A 22,489-nucleotide genomic window follows, 5' to 3' on the forward strand; every position below is an offset into this window, starting at 1 on the left:
TTCTATTCTACCTGTCCTCTGCTAGCTGACTGAACTGTAATTTAGAGCTCAATATATCATCTGCATTTGCCAGGGATGGCTTTGACAGTCTGTAAACCCAGAACACCAGGCTTCTTACCATCATGTATCTTGCTGTCTTTGTGGACAATTAAAAATATTGCATGAACGTATTAGCAACAGGGTAAAACAATTAATAATTCTGATGATATGTTTGGTCGCAAAACATACTGTGTGGAATTTATCAAAGCTCAGTGATCAAGTCAGACTTTGTATATTACTAAAACATCTCAATTTGACATTAAAGGTGCAGTAAGCAATTTCAGAGAAACGTTGACAATTTTAATCAACACAAACAATTTTTTGAATATTTGCTAGATGTCTGTTCTGTGTGTGTGTGCTGGAAGAAAAAAGTGTTTGTATAGTGTTTGTATAGTTACATTTTACATTTACATTTATGCAGTTTTACAATTACAAAAGCGACTTACATTGCATCTCAAGGTACACATTTACATTCTCTAGTTCAACTTCATAGTCCTGACTGTGTAAATAGGACAAAAAACAAAGGGAATCAAACTGATCCACTGAGCACCAAAACAAACTTTTAGCCAATCAGCAATAGGAGGCGTATCCGCTTATGAGGGGGAGGAGACAGTGAGCAAGCGGGACATTTGTAGAAAGACTGTAGAAAGATAAATAGCTCAGATATTACCAAAGAGGAAAAGGTCAGATGAATATAATTGGAAGAAGGAGGATCACGATCAGGCAAGAGCTAGAATCCGCATTAATATTGGAAAGCGCTGGAAAGACGTTAGAGAGCGGGGCGGCCTGAAAACGGACACCAAGGTTGCTTTGTTTCTGTGCGTATACGTGAGTAACTCATTGGCTCAACATTGACAAAGGTGAGGAACGTTTCACAGAACCAATATATGCTGTTGTTGTTGGATCACAGATAATTCATCCATACTTGCACCAGCTGTTAGTGGTTGCCTGTGTTGCATAGCGTGTTCATTATTTTGGGGGCAATGGAGGGAGAGGTATGTTTGTTTGGGTGTCAATTTTAAATATCAACAGTGTTTCTCATAAATTGCTTACTGCACCTTTAAATGTAAAAAAAAAAAAATGTTACACAGTATTTTTATTTCACAATTTCTTATTCTAGTTTTTTAGATTCTAAGCATCTATGTATTATTTATGGACTTTTTATACAGTGTTTATGCTGAATATATTAAACATGCCTTTTTTCATGCCTTATTTGTAACCACAGTATGTGATGAAATGTGTACCTGTGAGCTTTATTTCTGCATCCATATCTGGCGGATCAAATCTTTATATTGCAAACTGCTGAAGGAAAAACATGTACTTTTCCAAAAGGGATGTGCATTTTCATCATGTAAACACATTAGATATAATAATCAAAACTCTGGGCAGAACAACTCTAAAAAGTTGTTTACTGTAAAAGAAAAAAATAAATATTGAAAGTAATTCTGGATGTCATGATAGAACTGCTTAAGTTTATTTGCATGTTCATCTGTCATACACATTCATAAGTCTCTCTGTACTGTAACACACAAACATATGCTTTATACACATTCACTGAAGTGTTATAAACACACAGCGAGCACCATCAATGACCTCTTCTAAGTAGTGCACAAAGATTAAAGTAGCTCATGTGATGGGTAAATTCACTTAAATAAAAACATGACGTTAATAAAATCGTGACACAAAAATCCATAACGTGACACATTTTAATTGATTTGCATGTATAAACATTGATGTTAAAGCACATTTCAAAGTGCACCTTGTTGGTGATCTATATAACCCTAATGTTTTGTTCACTTTGTGTGTGATATTAGATTATATCAGTGTTTTGATCAAATGTGACTGGTCATTTCTAGATCAGTGTAAAGATCAGTTATTTGCCTTCTGCTCATCGTTAATATGTCTGTCACTAAAAGTTCTACACGGAATAGAATTAGCTTTCTGCACTCTTGCCACTTTGACACCTTAAAGAAAATAAAGGGGGGAAACCCCAATGCCGGTAATTACAGGCCAAAGCAGACAAAATAGAATGTTTGAAATATCTTGCCTTTGCAAAAATGTGATATAATGTTAGTTGACAACATCCCATTAAGTAGCGTGAAGACAGGTTTGTTGAGTGACAGCTAGTTATGCTGCTAATTAGCCACGAACACAACACTTATAGAGGAGGAAATGATGACACAATTTCCCAAAACATCACATAGTGTGATGGTGATGCTGTGAATATGTAACCTGTTATTTCAGCTGAATTAACTGTAATGTATATGTGTTAGTTTCTTAGTGCACTTTACAAAACTGGCATGAAAGAGACTTCAAACTGGTGAACTGTGTTACTCAAATAAGCCATGTTTCATAGAACCCAGAGATATTGTAAGATAAACATTTATGATGTTGATTCTGCTGAATATAATACAACATTCACTGTACATTTGATTCTAACCTCAGTCAGGCTATATTAATCTTCTGAGAAGAAAACAGTTTGGGACAGATGTACAGTCCAAAATCCTGTCTTTAGGTCTTATGCCATGTCTAATTCTTTTTTTTTTGTTGTTGTCAAAGTTGAATTTAAAAATTTTATAACTCATTGAACAGAACATGTCCCTTGTTTTCATTTCCGTAACATTAAATACAACATGTACCTTGACTAAGGTCTACTGTAGGGTTAAAGACTTTGAAATGAAAAGTGTTTATTCCAGTGCAAGCTCAAAACATTTTGTAGGTTTTATAATGGAGGGATGTTTCTAAATCTAAATGATGTCATTATTCTAAACAATCTGTGCTTGATGATGCTGACCAAAAAGTAGTTATGGTGACTTTGGTGTTAGGTATTGGATTGCCTTGAATCGTGATGTGGAGAAATGCTGGAGTTAGACGTTATCTGTTAGACTGTTATCATGAGAAATTTGTTCACTATTGCTACAATATACATGTGCAAGCGTTCACTAACATGGCGTAGTCATTGTAAACAGTAGATGTAGCCATGAAGTGATAATATAATATATTTATATATATATATATATTTATAATTTACTTCACACATTTAAATATATACTGTACAATGCACAATGTCCCCTCTCAAATTAAATGAATCAGATATTTTAAATCAATTAAGATAATGAGCAACAGCCTGGCTGTGGCATCCAATTAGGAGCTTAGACAACGACTCCCATACCATTAAAATTAGATTTTCTTTGCAAACAGGTGCAGCGTTGTTCAGAGCACAGAATAAAATATTTAATTCACTGTTTACGGTTTGACAGCCCCGAAAAAAACACTAACAGCTCAAAACAAAACCCTTGTAATGCCTGTTATGCCTCAGTTTGCTTGAGCTGGCATCATTGGAGGAGTTGAATTCTGCCATGTAATAGAAAAACGGATATTGTAAAGCTATTTCACTCTGGAAAGGTGGGCAGTTTTTTGTTTTCTCAGGGGAAACTCAGGCATAAAAAACGAGCTCTGGAATCTGGCCGCCTTGCACACCTGTGCCGTTGGTGCTGTCCGAAGAGCACTGAAACTGGAAGGTCACCTTCCCACACTGAACTTCCGTCATACCCTCTTGTCCAAAATAACTCAGTTCATTTCCATCCAGAACCACACTGGCCGTATAGAAAGTGTCAGGCTCTATCTGAACCGGATACTCAAACCAAGCAGGGAAGGTGTTGCTGGATCCATCTGAAAAGTACTTGCTAAGGTTGGTTCCCAAGACGACCCCTTGCCGTTTGAGCTCGATCTTGGCGGTGTACTCAGCAGATCCGCAGCTTGAGCCGTAAAGCCCGAAACCGGCAATAAACACCCGCTTGTCGACGGCAAACTGAATGCTGTCGCAGCGTCCGCGATAACGCCACTGGTTGCTGCGGTAGGCGCACGACTGGAAGCGGTGGCACTTCTGTGGCGTCAATCCCTTACGAGGTTGGCTGACGAACTGCAGCTCGGGTTTCTTAGCCGCCGTGTACCACAAGAAAATGTCATTGGTCTCGTTCAGCGTTAACACTCCTGATTGCGCTGCACCGTTTGCAAAATCATCAAGACCCATGGTTGGGATACGGATCAGGTAGACGGACTGGCCCAATACCTTGCGTTTGTTGTCGATACTTGTGTTCATCTCCCTCCGCTGACATTCGGCATCTGCCCAGCTTAGTGCCGCTTCAAACACTACAATCTCCTTAGCGTTCAGAGTCTCTCTTCTGAGGATGCTCTCCAAGGTCTGAGCGTCAATGTCACAAAAACCCTCAGACTTAAGTGCCAGCTCAGCCTGAGCGTCAATGACTTCCCAGCAGCGTTGCGTTAGGTCTGGCTCTTCAAACAGACAGCTCTGAGACAGAAGAATACATGCGTTCTTTGCACTCAAACTAGTTTCCAAGAAGTTGACGCAGGCCCGAGCCAGGTGTGGGACTATGTACTTTTTGGCTGCGTATAATGTTGCCAGTACGGTGTCTGCACTCAAGTCAATTTCGTCACAGTAAATGTACCTGATAAACAGACAAAAAATCAGGGTTAGCCAAAAAGGGTTAGCCATCATCTGCCGTAGTCATTTAAAATAGATGTAGTCATAGCTGGCAACTTTTGAGTTTAGCATGGAGTGAGAATTATGGGGGGATGGAGATGGGGGTGGGGGGGTAACGTGCTATAGCCTAAATTATGTTCATTAAATGGCTTTCCTGAGGTAAATGTGACATAATTGTTCTCCAGCTGTTTCATTGACCCCTTTCCGCGATTGAAAAACCCTGATTGATCGATATTATGTATGAGGAATATACATTTCGCTAAGTTGTACTGTATTTTTCAACATTGTTCATTCGGGTTTATTTACTATTAGCTAGTAGAGATGCCGCTCGGGATCTGTCACGACACATTTACAAGCGCCAAAATGGTATTTATTTGAATTTCGTAAAAAAATTGACAGAATCTGAGAGCTGAGATTTTTTTTACATCACAAGTTGGCCTAAGTAACCTGCTCTGTCTAGTCTGTCGGTGTCCGTGTCCTCTTTGCTTCGCGATTTTTCTGTGCGTGAGAAAATGGATGTGTGGCGTGAGAGCGTGTGCAAAGTGTCAATTGCGTGAGTCTCACGGTGAATGCGTGAGAGACTGTAGGATGCATTATAGGCTGATATTACTGGCCCAGCTAGAAGCTACTATTTTATTATGTGCTACCAGCATGAACCACAATGTGTCTTTGGTCAAAGAAAAGCTGTACTGGGAATGGAAATACTATATTTTGCGACACCTCTTTATAACAAAAAGCACTATTCTGACAATATCCACAACTTTGTGGAATAGGAATGAACTTGGCTTGTGATTGTGTCCTTGGGAACAGATGTTAGGCTGAATTGATCACACTGTGATGCAGTCTGCAGATCTTCTGCAAATCTAATACTATGTCCTGTAATGCATTCTGGGCTAGAAGCGATAACCTATATAGAAGTAGCATAGTAAACACAATGTTATATGGGAGTCTTCGGCAAACCAAAAGACAGCATTCACACTTCTTTATGAGAGTGGGGGAGGAGGGATGAAAGACACGGAGGGAGAGAGAACAAAAATCTCTCTCAAGAGATGGAGGGAGTGAAAGATGAGCCAGCGCAAGAGGAGAGAGAGAGAGAGAGTGGAGAACACAGAAGGACTCTCATGAGAAATGGGTAAGCATGAGCTAAGATCTATCAGATCTTCTGTCATGGTCCTAAGCCCTCTGAGAGGCGGACAAGCTAAGCTCACTTCATTATTTATTTTCTTCATGTTTAAGCTACAGTTCTATATAACATTTAAGTATCTAGTGCCATTAGTATTCAGAGTTCACACTGATATATATAAAAGACTTTGGGAATAAGCAATAGCCTTTCTGGAGATACCAACGCATACTCATTGGGAAAAAATATGCATGTGGCAACATTTCTTCAAAATGATTCTTGCACGGTTTGCTATACTCTCAATGTAAAATATCCAATGAATGGTGCTAAAAACATGTTGAGTTTCATCTGAAACCGTGAAATCTGGCAACGTTTTTATTACGATGGTTATTGTACATATGGTGGCACTTTGGAAATGAAACATCCAGCAAGTGGCGTTAAATAAAACACATTTGCTGAAGCAACCATGCCATTTAGTTCTACAAGTCTCATCTACTAGGCCAGCTGAAGGCTGGTTTGAGCAGGGTTTTTTTTTTTTTTTTGCAGAGATACAGTTAACTAGCACTTAAAGAAATTAGGCAAATCAGAAATACACTATACATTAGAACCTGGTTGAACTGAATTGCTGTGGTTAATGAATAAGATGTCGATTTCTGTGCAGAAATACCATGAGTGGCGCAACTTTTTCATAAATTTGCCCCATGAAGTCATGCTAGGGAGCTTTTTGAACTTAAATAATCTGAGAACTCAATTCAAAATGACATTTAAGAAGTCAAATTAAAATATTTGGTATCTTAAATGTATTCAAATGAAGCTAATTGCACAGTTGATTTCAATCAGACAAATCTCCTTCCAAAGGCCATATAGTTTTTAATGGTCTTGAATCGTCCGCTCTAAAGAAATTACATGTCGATGTAGTCGATTAACCTTTTGGAAGAAGTCCAAAGAGGGGTACTTAGATCAGAGAGAACAATTTTCTTCACTCCTGCGCTTAATTGAAAACAATAATAACTAAATAATCTGTGCAGGAAGATAATAATGTTTTAACCAGGCAGATGAGGAAAGGGTCAGCCAGCACAGACCAGACAGATAAGGTGCAATTGCAAAAGGAGTCTTACTTAAGCATAGCCAGAAAGGCTGGAGGTTCCACATCAGGGATACGGATCTCATCGTTGTCTTCGGCCAACTCTCCATAGAACATGGCATGGAAAACAGAGCTTCCCACAGCAAGGACATACTAATGAGAAAAAATATGTATATAGTGTATAAATTAATTTGACATGACTTGTTTTATAGATTAGCATAAGGAGCTATAGTATCCGTCAGTTTATTTTAATTTACATGAGCAGTGATTTTCAAAAAATCAGAAAACAGTGCAAACCCATCAAATCAGCTTTGTATTGAAGGACACATGTGGTGTAAATGGAAAAGGTTTCATACTGTTCTGCTATTGTTCAGTCTCTATTTTTCCAAAGTGACCCAATTTCATGACCTGACACTAAAGTCTCTCTTCGCTTTAACAAAAAAACCTGATTATTCTCCTCACACTTATCAAAAGAACCTTGCAGGTAGCAGGTGATTGTTATAATAAACCTGAATCAGAAAGGCACAGCTAGCGATCTTTAATTCCTCACAAGTTGCCCTTCAGGGTTTCTTTCTTCTGAGTCGATTGCATTGTAAAGGTAACGCTTGGCTGTTTTAAATTTCGGCTTGATCCCATTCCCCTGGAGTCACTTGAGCGTGAAGCACACACAAAATTTCACCCACAAAGACCGATGCTTAATTACTGCTGTAATTTCCCCCTGGGTTTACAAGACACGTGAGTGCCATTCTTGTGAATGGCATTTGCTTTTCCCTCCGAATCAAGGAGTGTTGCACAATGGTGTGAAAGTGGCTGCTGGAGCTAAAAGTTATCTCGCTGATGCTAATGGGTGCACGTAGCTAATGATGAAATCAGAGGCCAACACAGCAATGCAGATACATTATATAACATGAGCAGGAGCGAATATTTACAATTCATTTTAGCATTACTCTCACATAGGATTTTTTTCAGAACTTTAGTTTGTCCTTTTTATTGCTGCGTCAGTAAACGTGTGTTTTTCTCCCTCAGGATCCCTCATGTGAAAAGCCCATAGCAAATATACTGTAACTTTAAGGAGCACCAAATAAATGGCGAGAGTAATTTTTACAAAGCACTCGCATGCCTTTCCTAGAAGCAAACATAACCTTCGCAAATAAAAATGATAATGCATATCTGAACGCCAGCCAAATGGACATCATAAAAAAAAGGTGCTCTGTAATAACTCTTCATGGCCCATTGCAATATTGGCTGTGGCCATGCAGCAAAGCAATACAATGCCCTTGCTTAAGTGAGCTTTATAAAGCATCACATATCAGCCATACACAGGTTTCAGTTCTACCCTCTTAAATGGATAAAAGATGAGTCATGCCTGAATTGTAGGCACCAGATTAACCCTGTCTTTTTGAATAAAGTCTGAGAGTGAAACAAGAACCGATTTAAATGGGGTTTTGGTGCAGTTAAAATTGGCCTGAGGTTAAAAAAAAATGTCATACATAATAAAGCCAATCCAATAGTCGCCATGAACATTTTGAAAAAAAGCAATTGCTTTCCAAGAAGATCTCAAAGGGTTTACTCAGTGGAGATAAATTAGATCAAGGGGTTGCAAAGTCATATGTGGAAAATATTATCTGTAAATTTTTCATTCATTTCAAATTTTTTATGCGTTTGTATAGCCATTTTGTTAGTATGTACTACACCAAATAAATAAGTGTGTTTTTTTTTTTTTTTTTACTTTTAGAAGTATGGTTGTCGATAGAATAAAATAGTCATGATTAATCACATGATTTCCAAAATGTCTTTATACACAGCATAATGATAACGTTACATAATAGTGTCACATCTAAAAAATTCTTTATTTTCCATGGATTCCCTAGCACCCCTTGTCGCCTCAGTCTGAAAACCATTGAGTTAGATCACTATATATGCACTAATATTACAATAGGGTATGATGTTGAAACATTATTTGAAACAGATCGGTCGAACGTGTTTTGTGTTGTCAAAATCGGACACTTTCATTTTACCAAGCAACAATTAAGCAGCTTATTCAGAAAAACCTTTGGGAGATTCAGCCACAGTGTGCATAAATAAAAGCACTTTATTCACATACTAAAACAATTTGCATGTGCTTTTGTACAGTTAAGGAACTTTGAGCACAAAGTCTGATTAATGAATTCAGTATAAATCCATATGAGCAAAAGACAGACATCTCTCTGTCAAAAGACTCTCCCCACCTCTGTCTGATTTACATCAATAATTTAGGAGTGTCTCAGAAAGGCACATGGCCGGCTAGACTGAAAACAAGATAAAGACTTGAAGCACAACAGCAGTGAAGCACATCGCAAACTCTAAATCCTGATTATATTCTCTTGTAATGCTGAGGTGACAGTGTAGTGCAGGTCAGTAGGTCTTACCTTGTGTCCCGGGAGCCTCTGAGTCCCTCCGGATTGACCGACAACAAAGTGAACGTCAGCCATCAGTTCATTATTGAACATCACAGAATTTCTGCAAAAGAGACGATTTGGGGGGGGACGTTTTTAGATTAAAAAACAGAGAAACATTCCTACTTGATTATAAGCAAGAGGTGAATCCATGTTTCTGTATTTCTTTAGACATAAAGGAATTTTCTTTAACAGGAAATGACTATCAACTTTAAAAATGCTCTTATTCTGTTGGGAAGTAGGAAAATCTAAATCTTGTTCATTTTGAAAACATTCAGAATAGAACAGGATCTTTCTCAGGAAAATCCCTGGCCCCTGTGAAATGGGAGTCTACAATGGCATCTTCTTCATGTATTATTGTGGTCCCGGCCACATAGGAGCAGTAGGTAAATAAGGAACGCTGTTCCAAAGGGACTACAAAGCCAGGTCCGAGAGCGCACATTTGTTTTGGCCGGCATGGGGCTTTCCCATGACGACAAAGTAAATATTACTCTTTGACAGAGAGCAAAGCCGTCGCATATAAAACAAAACTTGTTCCTTTCTTTTGCCTCCTCTAGGACAATGCATACAGGACAGAACAGAGACCGACAACCACACAAATGGACATTTTAACATTTCAGAACATTCTCAAACAATCTCAGAGAGCCATTGAATAACACTCCAACAATGGCATTCAACACCCACACCTGAACCTAGTGAACCCTGAGTTTAACTGTGCATGCAATATATTCTTCCAAATATTCAGTGTGCTCTAAAAGTCTGAAACCAGCAGTGAAAATGCTCCAGTTTAATAAGTTATTTATTTATAATAAATCATTTTATGAGCATTACAATTTGTTTGAAATTTTCTATATATATATATATATATATATATGAAGAGTTCAGATGCAAAAGCCTCTAAATGTCATCTGAAATTTTCTTCTAGAATGATCATTTTTATAAATCTTGTATATTTAAGTTAAGTAATTTCACTTAAATGACAATTAATAGGTAATTTGCATTGCCATTTAAGTGAAATTATTGAACTTAAATATACGAGCTTGATAAAAATGATCATTCTAGAGGAAAATTTCAGATTTCAGGCTTTTGCATATGAACTCTTCATATATATATATATATATTTTAAACGTTATATATGTTTGAGAAAAGCATCTTGCTTTAATGTGCAAGAACATGTCACAAATGTGCTTATTTGATTAGATATGAACTAGAAATAGTGCTGAATATTTCTTTAATTACATTTTCATAATCCTAAAACTTCTTATTGGCAGGTTTAGGTCCCAGATGTGTGCTCTGAGACTTTTGGACCCCACGGCATCAGCTATCACTTTATAAAGGCTCTGCTTGTCGGCAGATGTTCTCTGCGTTACCAGTCTCTGGTCTCCGTCTCTGAACACATCAAAAGTTGACCTACCTCTCCCTGATCGTGGAGTAGAGACCCTGCCAGTTGCAGCATTGGATGGTGTTGTTGTTGTTCAAGTTCTGCTGCTGGTACTGCTGCACCGTGGTGGCCGACGCCGGCTTCATAGTGGGAAAGATCTCCGCTGCCATCTTCTTCTTCTTCTTAGTTTTCAAGGTGATGATCTCATAGCACACAGGGGGCAGCTTGGACGAGCTGCTGGGACTCCCCTTTTTGGAGCCTTTGCTGGACTTGCTCTTAACTGACTCTGGAAGCATCAATAAGAACGTCAGACATTTCATGTTCCTTCCCTTGGCATCCACCATGAGTGTGTTCACCTGCAGAGCAGTGTAAAAGCATGCAGAGAAGATGCTGGGAAGGAAAGGAAGGATCTGAGAGAGGTGACGACTTGTGAAGAGGGCGAGAAGCCCCCCAAAAGCACAGCAATTAACTGAAACAGAAGAAAAAAGGAAAGAAAGAAGGAAAAAAATCCACTCCTAATCTTCACCTTCTGAGAGCAAACTGTCAGGGAATATAATCTCCTTCTTCCGCCAGAAGATTAAAGTCAATACGGCGGCTGACTTTTCTGTCCTTTGCTTCTAGTTTGATCCGCTGGTGGACCGCAGAGATGAGTCTCCATAACTGTGGTGCTAGATAAACGTCCTTTTTTCAATGTATTCTCTCTCTCTCTCCTTCAGTATCTGTGACAGTCCCAGATTTAGTGCTCCTGCAGTGGTTCAGAAGCAGCTAGTCCACGCTGTCTCTCTCTCCTCCTGACACTCTGAACACATACACACACACATCACACATCCACGGAGCTCTGCAGGATTCTCTTGCTGTGGACCTGCGCTCTGACGAGTGTTTTGCTGACTGTGGGGGCTGAATGGACGGATGGAGCGGAGAGAGAGTAACCCCCTACCGATGGAAGCCAGACATCCCCCACAGCCCAGCCAATAAGCACTCTTGAGAGCCACGATTGGCTGCAGCCGCCATGCGCAGCTCCTACTAGAATATGCTAAGACCTCTTTGATTAAAGTGCCTGCCCCTTTCCTCTTAGAATGATGCATTCTGATCTTCAGCATCTCCCTTAGCAGCCTATTGTTGATTAATATTTATAACGTAATAAAAGTCATTAAATATATAAAGAGTGTGAAGGAAATGGGAACTCATGTGAGAACAGAATGCTTTATTTCAACTATTTAGTTCATCTGGTTAAATGTCACTCTTTGTAAAAGAGCATAGCTTAATTAAATTATTTAACCATAATGGGTCTGAGTGATTTTTTTCCAATAGAATAATCATTCATTTAAATTAATAGCATATTCTGTCTTCCATTCACCCTCATAATGTTTCTTACCACGAAGCGCAGTGTTTTGCAGCCCCAGTCTTCCTGTCACAGATTAAATGAAGGTTCAAATCTCCTCGGTGAATTGCGGCTCAGCACAGAATACAACCTGTCTTCACCTGTGAAGAGCATTTTCGTTTTAAGTCCCAGCAACTACCATACACATGGCCCTACATGTCATGTTTAATGCATGTAGCACAGAGCTCGGCTCTAGACATCTTTTCTGCTCTCACTGAATTACATTGCTAAGCCTTTTGTTCCTCGGCCGAGGAACACATTACAGAAATCAAGGAACCGAACACATTCCTGTAAAACCACATAAATCTGTTGAGATTGCTTGCAGCAGGGTCTGAATTTCTACAGTGTAATAAGACAATAAGACCTCTTAACACTGAGTTGCACTTTGCTCTATCTATCTATCTATCTATCTATCTATCTATCTATCTATCTATCTATCTATCTATCTATCTATCTATCTATCTATCTATCTATCTATCTATCTATCCATCGTGAAAAGGAATGAATTGCTTGAAAGGAGTGTTTATGAGAACATCTGGCACCTGTCTTGACTGAAGAGGTCCCTCTGCCCCCTCTGCTCGGGACAATCATTGTTCTCTGCATCTGCTGGCCGCTGGAGATGTTGCCCTGGAAACCGTGTTCACAGGATTGTCGGGGACAGCCGGGGAGAAGGTGATATTTAAGAGAAACTGGCAGAATGAGATTTTCTTTTCCTGATGTTTCTAATCTGGATCTGCCTTGATTTGAGCTTTGCCCCTGCTGAAAGAAAAGCTTAAACCAGGTTTAAACTGGTCTAGGTAAGCTCCCACCCTGGTCAGGATGGTGCTTAGCTAGTTGGTTGGTCAGCTTGTCTCCCAGTTTCTGACCAACTGATTGACTAGTCAGCGTTGGACCAGCTTGATCAACAGCTTGTATACAGTATTTGAGTCACTACTGTTTGAACAATGTCAATCTCCTTTTTTGTTTTTGCATTAGCAGTGAATATCCCCAACAGTTATATTGACTAAAGCGATATAAAAAAATGATGTCATTCATATTACGTTAAAGCCTTATCACAGATGAAACATATCCTGATGCTGTATTAATGTTTCATTTAATAAAAGCCTGTTCAGACCAACTATATTAGCGTCCACACCAATTCAACTTTCTGTAAATATAACTGCGTGCTGCACAAAAAGTGCTGTACAAAAAGTGATAGCTGCTATTTACACTGTTTAAAGAACAACAAATTCTATTTAGAATAAAAAAAGAAAAATAACAGCATTTTCTTAGCAATATGCTATTTACACTAAGTGAAAATAGTGATAGATTATATTTACAAGTGTAAATAGTAGTTAGATGCTGTTTATAGGCTACTTATAAATAGGGGCAATACTATTTGCACCTCAGTGTTGTACATTAATTGGTATGTGATAAGTGTAAATTATTATATTTATTTAAATTATTAAATGGATGCCGCATTATTGGGACAATAAAGCCCTCTCTACACCTACCCTAACCGATAAGCACTTTATTATTAAACACACGTTAGACACTTTATTTACATTTTTCAAATGTTTTCTTTATTTTTATTTAAATAAATGCCTTTCCAATCTGATATGTGATGGGAAAAGGGAATAGAGCTAGTTCGGCTCAAAAAGGTGGATTTGAATTTAGGTCGATTTGCGTCACAACTTTCTGCTAAACACATTACGTCTACACTATTGCTACTGTTTACCTTTCAGCGTCTTCCGTAATTTTGTCTGGCCCAACCAGTCGTCAGTGGGCGGAGTTAGTGTAAATAGCCTCTGCCAACAAGGTGGGCTATTTGCACTTAGTGTAAATAGACACTCTGTATTTGGCTCTGCCGCTTTAAATGTTTAAGCTTTTTCAGTAGCTAGGACAAATGATTGATTGTCAGTGTTTTATTTTTCATCAGCTGAAAAAAAATCATTCTACAAGTGAATCTAACTACATCCTTCTGTGACGTTATTGTTCTTGTATCGTAGTTGTGGTGTGGACTTTCTATTCTAATAGAATTAGAGCCATTATTAAACCTTTATAGTTATAGTTATTGTCCTCAGTGTGAATGGCTCTTAATACTATTATCATACTTTCACTTCTGTTTAATTTAGAGATAAAAACTTGCAATTGTATATTTTCTCAAGGCATCCATTAGCTAAACAGAATTTAAACTGTTGCACTAATACTTGTTATGAGAGTGATAATGATTCCATCTCCTAATGATATACAGACGCCTGTTATTCTCAAAAGCTGTGCTGTTTGAGTAATTGTTCAGTCTCTCGATGGTTTCATGCAGTGTAGCGGTTGCACATTTCGCTAAAGGCTTGCTAGCCTCATTAACACTTTGCAAGCACAACAAATTGCATTTTCCATTTTTTTCAGCACACATGGCGTGAAATAACAATGGCAAAACAATGCTTTATGTAATCATGCTGAGATTCCCATCTTTCACAAAGTAATTTCCACGGAACTGACAGGCTATGCGATTTTATGAATGTTAATAAGTCACACATTCAGCAAAGAATCACTTCTGTGACTCTTTCTGCACGACTGAGGAAAGAGAGCTCCGTGAATATGCGTGGAAATGTGTGACCTCTCTGTCTCTCTGAACAGCCAGAGAGGACGAGACGAGTTGGACCTCCGTGGTGGCTCGGATAGATCTCCATTCTGTAGGGACACCTGCTGGGAGTCTTGGCTTAGAGGAAGTGAAGCGGAGCTGAGAGACAGCCATAAAGGTTGGCACAGAGAGGCAGGCAGGCAGGTGCTGGATCCGGCAGGCTGGCTGTTGCCCCCCCCCTCCCCTCCTTTTCCTCCCCCATTAAAACGGCCAAGAGCACCTGACAGGTGGGAAGAGGGGAGGAAGCCGTGGCTTTGGACCAGGGACAGGGCTCACGCTGCTGTCCAAACAGGAGACTTGCTGGGTAGAGTGATCTGAGAGAATTTGTAGCAGAAGGGCGCTGGTGGACAGAGGGAGTTGGCGGTCTGTTTGTGGACATGTGCACATGTTTGTGTGTGGTGCAGCACTAGTCCAGTTAAACTAGATAACAAGCGTCCATCTCCCCATGCTGTGCTCAGATATGGGCGCAAGGACATGTTTTGATTACTGCTATCTGCTCGGGCAGCTGTAAGTTTTGCTCTGGAAGTGCTTTTGGCATCCAAACACTAAATTACAGACTTACAGTAAAGTGGAAAAAGGTGACCTGAGGTGAAGATATCTTTCAGACAAAAATAAACATCAAGTAAATTTCTTAAATTACAGGGTGTCTTAAAAAGCATTTTCTAATCTGTCCTGTGTGAGAGACTGGGAGGTCTTACTCTGTGACACTGAAATCAAGTGTTTGTTCTGTGTAGATAACCTGGTTCTGCTGCCTCTCACAGAAGGATGGCAGACCCCGCTAGAGCAGTAGAGTGGACATCGACTGTCAATCTGGATGAAACCACTCCAAACTACTCTGTCCAGTAGTTCTACAATCATTTGAAGGACAAATAGTAGCCTACAACAGAAAACCTCTTAATGATAACAAACACGATTACTAACTACCCTTAACACGTAAAAAAGAATGATAGACTTCTACTGAATAATCAGTTGAAATAATGAATGTATGCACGTCATGCAAGTAATGAATTAAAACAATCCCTAAACCATAAAACAACGATGACTTAAAAAAGGGTGAAATATCATTTTTACAAACATTTACTGGCCAATTTATTAGGTACACCTTGCTTGTACCGGGTTGGACCCCCTTTGCCTTCAGAACTGCCTTCATGGCATAGATTCAATAAGGTACTGGAAACATTCCTCAGAGATTTTGGTCCATATTGACATGATAGCATCACACAGTTGCTGCAGATTTGTCAGATGCACATTCATGATACGAATATCCCGTTCCACCACATCCCAAAGGAGCTCTATTGGATTGAGATCTGGTGACTGTGGAGCCTATTTGAGACCAGTTTGGGATTATCTGAGCTTTGTGACATGATGCATTATCCTGCTGGAAGTAGCCATCGAAAGATGGGTACACTGTGGTCATAAAGTGATGGACATGGTCAGCAACAATACACAGGAAGGCTGTGGTGTTTAAACGATGCTCAGTTGGTCCTAAGAGAAACCCAAAGTGTGTCAAAAAACAAAACACCATTACACCACCAGCCTAAGCCATTGATTCAAGGCAGGATGGATCCATGCTTTCAGGTTGTTTACGCCAAATTCTGTCCCTGCCATATGAATGTCGCATTGTCCAATTTTGTTGAGCCCGTGCAGATTGTAAACTCTGTTTCCTGTTCTCAGCTGACAGAAGTGGGACCCGGTGTGTCTTATGCTGCTGTAACCCGTATGCTTCATGGTTTGACGTGTTGTGCGTTCAGAGATGCTCTTCTGCAGACCTCGGTTGTAACTAGTGGTTATTTGAGTTACTGATCGAACTCAGCCATCTTGAAGGGCATCTCAATTGTCTAATTGCACCACGAGGAGGTGAGGAACGAGGAAGCTTCCTGAGGAATCATGAGTGAGGATACACAGGTGTACCTTTCCCTCGCATCCTAAGGGGGTGGAGCTTAGACATGAGGAATTAAGGAAACGAGGATGCACAAATAAGAAATGAGAAGCACCCCATGTCTACATGTTTAGATGCATTGAGTTGCTGCCACACTGTAAAAAATTTGTAACACTCCCCAATCAAAAATTTCAATTGACCGATAACATCTACATTTTTCAATTGGCCCAAGTGAAAATCTGTACATTTAATTTTAGAATTTACAGAATTTCACTTGGGCCAATTGAAAAATTTAGATGTTATCGGTCAATTGAAATTTTTGATTGGGCAGTGTTACAAATTTTTTACAGTGCATGTGATTGGCTGATTAAGATATTTTTATACAATAATTAATACAAATGTGTTTCCTCAATATAACAGAAACTATTGCCAATAGTTAGTTTAAAAGCTAAAATACAAACTAAAAACAAGAATTAACAAAAAGCTAAAAACTGTAGTGGATCATGGGGAATCAACCGCCCCCATGTCTATATAGGCTACCACTAAAATTCTGGATAAAATTATTTTATTTGATCCTCAAAGGAAAATCAAACCATTCAACAGAATCAAACCAGTGTCAATCTGATGTCAAAATCTATTTTTAAAAATGGGAGAAAATATTAGCTGGTATTTGCAAACATGCTCCTATTTTTTGAGGGCACATTTAAGTGGTTCAAATAATCTCAGCAGGGCAGAAGTGGGACTCAACCCACAGCAAATGAAAAGATGAAAAATACTCCTGTATAATTATCAGCATAGCCTCATTCATATTCATCTAAATACAAATTTAAGCACTCACATGTCAATCAAATCTCTACAGTCACATTCCCTAAACCATTGGTTCCCAACCTGGGGTCCGCTTTGAGGTGAATAAAGATGCATAAAATGTTCCACTAATAATTTTATATACAAATATTTTTTCAAAGTTTTAAAAAAATCATATGCTTACAATGCCTATTTCAATTACAATTTCGTTATTTCAAATGTAGGCGCGTTGCGCGTGGCAAGCGCGCTCATAATGTAACAGACGCTGGCACGACCACAACATTGCGGTTTGTTAAATATGTACATAGGGGGGGGGGCCCAAGGAAAAAGGTTGGGAACCACTGCCCTAAACACACTAGTGATTCAATATAATGGAAAAAACTCAATCAAACATCACCTCAGTTACAGGAATAACAAAATAAAACTTGAAAACTATAACTTTAAAAAATGAAATAAAATCCAAACGTATTTTTTATTAATTTTTTAAAGAATGAAAAATCTAAATCGCGCTTACATTACCTGACCATAATGAGATTCATCTTTAGTGCAAAGCTCTCTAGAATTCTGATTGGTCAACCAGTTTTAGATAAATACACTAACCTGGCAACCAATTTCCAACACTATAGACCTTATGTAGCCCAGCCCTTTTTCAGTGCCGTGCTCATTGTGTTCTGTCTTCCTGTTTGTATTTCCACAACATGAAGGTAAAATCTTATGAATTTATGAACCTCTGGTTTTAAAATCTTCCTGGCCTACTGGCATATGGTATGCCATCCACTTCAAACATTACAATGGTCATGATAACTTTGTTAACTCTACAATTTTGTTATATCCACTTCACCAGCTAATGATGAATAGAAAGATATTGAGCAAAAACAAAGTTCAAACACAAAATTCTAAAGATGGCTGCACGCTTGTTTCTCTGGCGCATAAAGGTCTATAGTTTCATGTTTTTTTCTCCCTTTCTCCTAATATGATAAAATAATTTCAACTCAAATTCAAACTCAGAAGTCCTTACAAAACACTGTGACAACAAGTTGCCGTATAGTTCAGCTCCTAAATGGCTCTTTTGCTTGTTCAATTCTGTATAGAAATAACATGTTAATTAGCTGCACTGATCTTTGAACTTCAAGAGAGGGACAGTGACACAATGTGAGAGACCTCTGATGCGTTTTACTGGTACATGCTGTGGGCCAGTAGGTTATACATCAATAGGAACACTGATAGGACCAATTATGGAGCATGAGAGAGTCTGCTGTGTGTAGGTGTGTGTGAGCGAGCATTTCTGTTGAGGGTGTGTGTGTATAGCTGTGTGGGAGGGGAGGTGATTCTGCCATCTGGTCGAGGGCAGCAGCAAAATATCTAAATTAAATGGTTTCTCACTTCCAGAATACCAGACATATTTATTTATAAATAAAACAATATTTAAATAAATAAAAATAACAAAATTTAAGTAAGTGAGAACTATACACAAAACAGGAGAACAAAAAGCAGTCACTAGAAAAGTGAACAAATGAGTAGGTCTCTCTTTCTTTGTATCAGTTAAAGAAATGACATTCACAACCCATTTACTTTCATAAGTGATTTGATTTAACCCATAATGTGAAAGTAGTGTAATATCTTAATGAAATCAGAAAACATTTTATAACCCCTAATCTGCCTGCTCCTGGACGGCAGCAGGCCTGGCCTCTGGAGAACGGCGGCAACTTCTCGTTCCCCTCACGGAAGGCAGCAACCCCACCTCGACCGAGGAGCCCGGCAGTGAGGAGTGTTTGGTACGAGACTATCTGCTGCCAATACATACACATACACTCTGCTGTGAGCAAGCAGGCTGCTCCTGTACAATATAGCATACATTAATTACCCATAGCAGATCTATACAGGTGGAGCTGGGGAAGGTAGAGGGTTTCTGAAAGCGTACTTCACTGCTAAGGCAAATGCAAACCAAGTATTTGAAGGTTGAGCAGCGAGCTCATTGGTTACTGATACAGGAGGAACCAATCAACTATGCCCTATAGAGAATGATGTGACTACAAGCAGATTGAGTTAAGGACCTATCAGATTGCGCCAACTAGAGTTTAATGACAGAACTGTGTATTTAGGCTATGACGCTATGATACATATTTGGCTATAGCCTTTTCCTCTTCTCTCAACCTTGTACCATCATATCAGGCCCGACGAGTGCAGGGTGATGGACTGAATCCAAAACAAATACAGCATTAATATTATGCATTTTTTTCCTTTTCAGCATCGTGTTTAAAACTGGCACCCATGATACCCTTGATCTGGACCCTAATCATCTGCAAGTCTTGTCTCCACTTTTTGAGACACTTATTTTGTGGCAATTAGGTGATAAGGATGACATTTTCATTAGATAATTATTCCTACAATAAATTATTATCTTGCAGGTAAGTTAAATTGGCCTGTTACTTTTGACAATCATATCTGAATACCTTTATTTCCATGTATAAATACTAATTAATGCACAACAAGATAACATCCAGATATAATCAGTGAATAATTATGGTCATCACAAATAGTTTAAATGGGAAAATAAGAAAGACTCAATAAAGGTGCTCTTCAGTTTTTTTTTGTTTTTTTTTTGCACCATCCGATATTGCATGGATTTGTCATCATTTCAAATCAAAGTGATATGTATAATTTTACACACATTTTAACATCAAATACCACTTGTTAAACCAATTAGAAACAAACAAGCAAAACACTTTTTGTCGTGTAAGTATACATCTCAACAATGGTAACACACACATACAACATGATATTACAGTGTGACAGTGATGACACTGCCATCAATATCTCCCTAAACCCATTTCTCACACTTTAGTTCTAGTGAGTAGTCATCTCAAACTGACTCTGAGTTGAGCCAGTCCCAAAGAATGCTGGGCAACCTGCAGTGCCACTGATTTTTTTTTAAAGTACTATTAATGCTTAACAGCTCTCTAATCAGACAAAATACTAAGTGCATTGTTAAAATTTCTGCACAATATGATGTTTTATTAACAAAGTTCGGGAGTAACACGTTCAAATGATCTATCCAATCAGCATGAGAGGAGGACTATATGTGAATTGCCCACTCACCTACGTTCCTCAACAGCTTTCGGCATCCCTCCACTGCACTCTGGTTTTAGGCCAAAATACCGAGCTCGGAGCCCTCTCCTTGGACAGCACGCCAAATACGCATACTTCTTTTACTCTATCTGATTATTTGTAAGTGTGAAGTTGTGAAATGAAACACCATGTAAACTCTTGCAGGATGAATGTGTCTCTCAGCTCTTAAATGGCTAAATTAGAATTTGCCGATAGGTGCGTAGGGAAATGCTCATAGGGACTGAAAACAGATCGCAGTCAAGCGGAGACAGGATTGGCCAAGAGTCCTGTTTGTGGAGGAGTGTGTTTGCTATGAGTGGACCTCATGGAGAGCTGACCCTCTCACCCTGAGCCCACCAGCACAGAGCACAACCACCCACTCATTCATATCATTCTCTCACAATCACATACACACACACCCACAGATTCTTATTTATTACACCATCATGTCAGTACTCCTCTTCAGTCCAAAGAGTCCACCTTTACTACTGTAAACGATCTGTTTCTCACCCGCTGCCATACATGATGCCGCCCTCACGGCATTAGGAACCAATTATATACAGTATATACAGTACATCAGTGTGTTGTGATTGGTCAACCACTTCGAGAAACAATTTCACTGTTCCGGAAACCATAAACCTGTGAAAAAAAAAAAAAAAAAACTCTTGGACATAGTGACAACACACAATCAGGCCTCGCCCCATTCATTTTGTGAATGGCTTGGGTGGGAATTATTTAAATAAGGGATATTGTGACATACATTTCCGGAAGAAAACATAATACAATCTTGCCACTGTTGCCTTTGGCTTGCTCAGTTGGGGATATTTTGGGGATATTTAATTTGATTTTATCAATCAATAAATTCCACTAGAAACAAACCTTGTTGTATTATTTTAATTTAATACTGTGAAGCTGCTTTGATACAATCTGTATTGTGAAAAGCCCTATACAAATATACTTGACTTGACTTGACTTGACTTGACAATCAAGGAAGACTACAGTCAAGGCATTTCAGGGAGTTGAGAAACAGTGCTTACTGATAGAGAATAACTCCCTTGGAGTGAACTTTGTGCTTTGTAACTTTGGGTGTTTTTCTCAACAAATATTAATATGCAATTCAGTGATAAGCATGCAATGTAATAAGTTCTATAAAAAATATATTGGACTGATGGCCTTATAGAAGAGATTTTCACTCCTTTCCACTCAGGTCATCACCCATAAAACTTCAAAACTCCCATCGACCCAGGAGATTTGAAGGTGTGTAAGGTTGTCTAACCAGGTGTAGGAGTGTTAGAATGGGGGCTTGTTGTTCTGACACTCTGTTCTGAGATTCACATTGGGAAAGGAGGCAGACAGTCTATAATGAACACACTTTTGTCAGGAGGAGGAGGAGGAGGACGCTCTCTTCTGGCTTAATCAAAGAGAGCAAGGATGTCGTTAGGATAACAATAATGATGCTGTCCCTTTCTGCCAATGACATTTGTGGCATTTAAAGGAAGAGATGTGGAAGAGAGTGAAAGGAGGGGAAAAAAGGAAAACAACGGAAATGCCGCTTCTCTCGAGGCAAGTCTGCCTATCACTTTATAGAATGGGTGGATCATTATAAAAATGTAACTGGCTTTTTTCCTACACAGGGCAATTAAAAAGCTTTCTCTGTCATATATTTATATGATAATTCATTTATTTTTGTCCTGAACTGAGAGCTTGGCACAGGGAGCAGTTGTGCAGATGAAAGGTATTGTACGTGGAAGATTGGGTTTTGTGAAAGTGGGTCTATCTGACAAGCAACATCCACAGCAATTACCGAGGAACATTTTCAAACCTTTCAAAGGAGCTTAGAAAGTGGTGCAATGTTAAAATCCCAAAAGCTGAGTTCTGATCAAAGTTTGAAGCTCAGTCTGTTTCTGTTTTTGATGGAACCAAACATTTCAAGAGGAGGGGTAATGCGTTACATATCTCAAGTAATGAGTAAATTAACATTACATTTTAGATGTACAACATAATATCATATTTTCAGGTTTCCTGTGTAAATACACTGCGCTGCCCATTACAAAGCATCATGGTGTTGCATGCAAAAATGGAACTTAAAAAATTTACTTGACGCATTACTTTCTCTAAAAAGACATAATTAGTT

At 38.9% G+C, this 22,489-nt stretch overlaps 1 protein-coding gene across 2 annotated transcripts; it reads right to left on the reverse strand.

The window, feature by feature from the left end:
* Positions 1-1,317: 1,317 nt before the first annotated feature.
* On the reverse strand, positions 1,318-11,464 carry btbd3b (BTB (POZ) domain containing 3b). Of its 2 annotated transcripts, XM_084391803.1 has the most exons (5): positions 11,090-11,464; positions 10,597-10,849; positions 9,156-9,246; positions 6,782-6,900; positions 1,318-4,508 (listed from the first exon to the last, which is right to left on the reverse strand). In XM_084391803.1, the coding sequence occupies exons 2-5, from the start codon at positions 10,731-10,733 to the stop codon at positions 3,476-3,478; spliced, it is 1,380 nt and encodes a 459-aa protein (XP_084247929.1). In that variant the 5' UTR covers positions 10,734-10,849; positions 11,090-11,464; the 3' UTR covers positions 1,318-3,475. The 2 variants fall into 2 exon arrangements, with proteins under 2 accessions (XP_084247929.1, XP_084247928.1); XM_084391802.1 differs by having other exon boundaries at positions 10,597-11,464.
* Positions 11,465-22,489: the final 11,025 nt, after the last annotated feature.

The sequence above is a fragment of the Rutilus rutilus genome, assembly GCF_951802725.1.
Source record: "Rutilus rutilus genome assembly, chromosome: 20".
Classification (NCBI taxonomy): Eukaryota; Metazoa; Chordata; class Actinopteri; order Cypriniformes; family Leuciscidae; genus Rutilus; species Rutilus rutilus.

Bases quoted from the DNA above. Each gene is read 5' to 3' on its own strand.
- btbd3b (XM_084391802.1), bottom strand. From the start codon at position 10,907: ATGGTGGATGCCAAGGGAAGGAACATGAAATGTCTGACGTTCTTATTG. The intron at 6,901-9,155 runs GTAAGACCTACT...TTTTCTCATTAG, and splicing joins AGAGGCTCCCGGGACACAAG to TATGTCCTTGCTGTGGGAAG. The intron at 4,509-6,781 runs GTAAGACTCCTT...TCTGTTTATCAG, and splicing joins GCCTTTCTGGCTATGCTTAA to GTACATTTACTGTGACGAAA.